The 3,573-nt window shown below is 37.6% G+C and overlaps 1 protein-coding gene across 1 annotated transcript; it reads right to left on the bottom strand.

The window, feature by feature from the left end:
• nr0b2b (nuclear receptor subfamily 0, group B, member 2b) lies at positions 1-3,573 on the bottom strand. Its single transcript, XM_019066209.2, has 2 exons — positions 2,398-3,573; positions 1-641 (listed from the first exon to the last, which is right to left on the bottom strand). Exons 1-2 carry the CDS (start codon positions 2,903-2,905, stop codon positions 427-429), a joined length of 723 nt encoding a protein of 240 aa, XP_018921754.2. The 5' UTR covers positions 2,906-3,573; the 3' UTR covers positions 1-426.

The raw sequence follows: 3,573 nt of genomic DNA, 5'->3' as shown, positions 1-3,573 counted from the left end.
TGTCACATGGATTATTTTAACGATCTCCTTGCTACGCTTCTGGACGTTGATCGTGTTGGGATCCTTCTATGGGTGGGTCAGAGAGCTCTCGGATTTCATCAAAAATATCTTCATTTGTGTTCTGAAGATGAACAAAGATCTCACAGGTTTGGAACGATGTGAGGGTGAGTAATTAATGACAGAATTTTCATTTTTGGGTGAACTATCTCTTTAAGTAAAAAGCTAAATGTATGCTATAAAGGAACTACACCACGGTCACATGACTTCAACATCATCGAGCTTCTGACACATCTTCAGGACTTTATTTAAATCTACTAAAAAAAAAAGAGCTGGCTTTTAAAAGACAGATTGACTTTGAAATGATGGAACCGAAAGTTCAAAAACATGAACTCGTTCACAGGTTTTAAGACTCGCTCCTGCAGCAGGTCATTGTTTAACAATCATCTCATGGAGGAGTTTGTGGAGATCTATCCGGCCAGCGATGGGTCTGAAAAACAGCTCTGTCACCAGGCTTTGGGCCTCCACCTGTAGAGCGCCGGCCATGAACAGCACGTCTGTGAGCGTGCGGTGATCTGTGGGGTGAGGATGTGCCTCCTCCTGCAGTCCTGCCATCGCTGCTGAGCTCCTCGATCCAGGAGCATCTGACACAACACAGAATTATACACAACACCCCGTCATCATCTCAAACATTATACAACCTGAAGAAAACCAGACGCAGAATACAGGAACCGCACTGCACATGACATGTTTATATAACAGATTATATACAGCAGAGGAACCAAAGGTGTAGTTCCTCACATTATGAACATGGACACTGTAAACATTCCACATGTAATGAACTTCTTTTCTGAAACGTTTTGCTTGAAACTTGATGTTTCGTTTCTAATGCAAAGACATTTTTGTGTGCAGCACAGTGACATATAACCTACTTGCATACAGTTTGTTCTGCTTGTATTTGTGCGTGATGCTTTGTTCATATCAGGATTGTGGTAACGTCAGTTTACTTAAATTAAATTAGAATTAGAACTTAAATTTAAATTAGATGCAGGGATTAAATTGCTATTCAGTGAAAATATATAGCTAAGTTTCTGAGTATAAATGTAAAGTATTTACATGCCAATAAATAAATAAAAAGTAGGAAACAAAATCATTTTATAACTGTTTAATATGATTTATGATATATTAATATTATCAGGTCAATGCATATTAAAGCTATACTGTTTTGATATATAAAAACAAAATAATAGGCTATTATTAATGTGAGGTGCCAAAAAAAAAAAAATAATTGCTATTATCACTTCAGAAGTAGTTCAAACTGTGTGTAGCGTTTAAGCTGAAACTGGGGGCGGAAAAAACCTCCATGGATCATTCACAACGGTAAACCTCCGGGGAATCACTGTTGTAGAAACAAACAAAAATAATAATTGATTTGCCCATGCGCTGTGATAAGATTTATCCATGTGTGCATCGGTTCCTACAACCGGATTCATCCGCAGCAGAACCGAAGCACGACCAAAACAATGTTCTTCCGCAAGATTTATGCAGTGTATTTTTTAACCTCTAGAGGGCCACAGTTAAATAGTACAGCCAAACGAGACTGTATTTATCATCTGAACCTTCACCTGCATGTTTAAAAATAAACTTGGCAACATTATGTCTACAGACGGGAAGCATTATAGCATCACATTTCCTCATTGACACGACACTGGACTGCTATGAATTTTTATTAACTAACATTAACAAAGATAAATAGCTAAATGCTGTATACGTGACATTGCTCTTTGTTATTATGTGTTATCTATTTGATTAATTATGCTTACAAATTCATGCACAAAGGTTTTTTATATATATATATATATATATATATATATATATATATATATATATATATATATATATATATATATAATATACATACATACACACACACACATACACACATATCTATCTATCTATCTATCTATCTATCTATCTATATATATATATATATATATATATATATATATATATATATATATATATATATATATATATATAATACAGTATAACATATATAAATATACATTAAATAAAATGACACCATATTGAATAACATACAATTCAAATTATAATGAAGTAACTCATGTGCTTTTGTATGTTAGTCGTAAGTGTACTTATTTAAAATGCACCAAAATGATTATTAATCTGATTTTACATGTACTTTAAGGTAAAAATTTTCATTCAATATTATTATAAAGTGCACTTTTTTAAAAGGTAGCACTAGCCATGAAAGTGAACTCTCTTTTAGTACACTTCAGTGGCCTTTTACTTCATTAATATTACATTACCTACAAGTGCACATTCAATACAATTAAGCACACTTTTTGCCATGTTCATGCATTTATTTTTAAACCTCACCTTGACTGAAGAGTACTGCACCTTTGAGACATGCATACTCTTTGAGACTCAGATCCAGGCTCCGGACTTCGCTGAGGAACGTCTTGAGCTTGTGCACTTCTCCCAGGGTGGGCCGACAGTCGTCTGGCTTCTGCCGCTCGCTCATCAGTATGTTTCTAAGGATGCTGGCCGCAGGGACGACCCTCACCTCGAAAGTGACGTGCTCCTGAGCGAGACCCAGGAGGAAGAGCGGCACCCAGCGCTTCTCAACAAGGACGAGCCGGTCCCTGAGCGCCAGCTTTCGGAAGGAAGGGAAGCTCTGTATGAAGTGAATGGTTCTCATCAGGACCCCAAGAGCCAGACGGCAGGTGGTCTCTGGGTTTCTCAAGCACACCGAACGCTGACAGTGACAGCTGCGTGTGTCTGGATAACCGTCACATTCACGGTTTAGGATGCTGAAGAGAATCCCACGAGGATGCCGGTCGCTGAAGCACTGTCTCATTTTCCTCTGATGTGAAGCTGTTGTCATTGGGACAGTCCTCCCAGGCTTATTTATAGCAGCTCATGTAACATGTGACTAATCTTCAGCCTTGACCTTTCTGACCTGGACCAGACCATTCACTTTCAAGGAAAAGGTTTCCTCCACGTGGAGACGGTAAGGTTCACGAGCTGAATCATGGTCAGCACGGGGAAAGAAGGGGTTAATGACATTTATCACACTCAGCTGTCATTAACTCAGTCTGTACCAAGTCACCAAGGACTAATAGAGTCATATTATCTGGGCTCTGGGCTCGCGTTTGGGCCGAAAGTTCAGTATGTCACTGGATAAGGACTGATAATATAATCCGAACAGATAAAAGTATTTCACTTTTCTTTTTCTTGGAGGTTTATATCACTGTTTGTTATTCATCAGTAGTGGCTACAGTGGCTATATTCTACTGCTTGAAAAGTCATATCAATATTCTTCATTTTTATTTCAGCGTGTATTGTATGAGTCGCTAAAACCTTTTAAGGGTCTGAGATAGCAGAGCCAGTGATTTGTTATCTTACTCACAGGTTGAGCTCTCGGTCATTCACCTCAAATTATTATTATATTAATCAGCATTTGTGTTCAGAAGCAGACAAGCCGAATAAGGAGATATTAAATCTATATTCAAGCAAATAATGTCAGAATAAACAACAGAAGAAACAATATCA

Source organism: Cyprinus carpio, chromosome B19, assembly GCF_018340385.1.
Source record: "Cyprinus carpio isolate SPL01 chromosome B19, ASM1834038v1, whole genome shotgun sequence".
In the NCBI taxonomy this organism is placed as follows: Eukaryota; Metazoa; Chordata; class Actinopteri; order Cypriniformes; family Cyprinidae; genus Cyprinus; species Cyprinus carpio.
The sequence above is the reverse complement of the archived record's forward strand: the minus strand, read 5'-3'. Positions and strand labels throughout refer to the sequence as shown.

Coding starts and splice junctions, on each gene's coding strand:
- nr0b2b (XM_019066209.2), bottom strand. CDS start 2,905: ATGACAACAGCTTCACATCAGAGGAAAATGAGACAGTGCTTCAGCGAC. Junction 642..2,397: donor TGCAGTACTCTTCAGTCAAG/GTGAGGTTTAAA, acceptor GTGTTGTGTCAG/ATGCTCCTGGATCGAGGAGC.